Below are 671 nucleotides of genomic sequence, written 5' to 3' on the forward strand. Positions count from 1 at the left end.
GGGGGGGGGGGGGGGGGGGGGGGGGGGAACACGCTCGGCGGCCGCCGCCCCGCCACCGGCCCCGCGGGGCTCCTCCGGCTTTAGTGTTGTCGGTGGAGTTTTTTAATCGGATTTTTTCTGTTTTTTTTTTTTTTAATAATAATAATAATAACAATAAAAAATGAGCTATATAAAGTGGTGGGGGGTGTGGGGGGGGGGGCCGCAGCGCGCTGCCCTGGGGGACGGGGTCAGCGCCCGGCTCCCGCCTTCCTTTTGCTTCCATGCATGGCACATTCTCCGTTTTAAATTTAATTATTATTATTTTTTTTTAACGTTTATTTTTTATTTTTTAGCTTCAAACCTCCCAGTGAAAAATATTAAATATTCAAGGTAATAAAATAGATTATTATTTCTAGACTATGTGTTCGGCCGAGCCCGAGGAGCGTCACCTGGGGTACCCCTTGAAATAACCCCGAGACCACTGCATGGCGGGCAAGGCAAGGCACTTCCGCAGGTGATCCAGCTCGGCTTGCAGCCGCTCGCGCTCCGACACCATCTTCTGCTTCTGGGACCGCAGCTCCTGCGGGGACGGGGCACGGTCAGGGGGGCACCCGGGCAGCCTTTGGGGTTGGGGAGTGGGGACGGGTTCTGCGCTGGGGAGGGGGGCTCGGCTGGCTGCCCTGCGGGGGGGG

General features: G+C 56.2%; 1 protein-coding gene across 1 annotated transcript in view; it reads right to left on the reverse strand.

Annotated features, from left to right (window-relative positions):
* Nucleotides 1-142: 142 nt before the first annotated feature.
* The window catches only part of LOC118157803 (genetic suppressor element 1-like), a gene marked incomplete at its 5' end in the record, with an annotated part of 7,867 nt that continues 7,338 nt past the window's right edge, over nucleotides 143-671 (reverse strand). The window contains 1 exon segment of the mRNA XM_035312282.1: nucleotides 143-559. Within this exon segment, the coding sequence (XP_035168173.1) occupies nucleotides 425-559 (135 nt within the window).

Source organism: Oxyura jamaicensis (assembly GCF_011077185.1).
Source record: "Oxyura jamaicensis isolate SHBP4307 breed ruddy duck chromosome 11 unlocalized genomic scaffold, BPBGC_Ojam_1.0 oxy11_random_OJ72959, whole genome shotgun sequence".
Classification (NCBI taxonomy): domain Eukaryota; kingdom Metazoa; phylum Chordata; class Aves; order Anseriformes; family Anatidae; genus Oxyura; species Oxyura jamaicensis.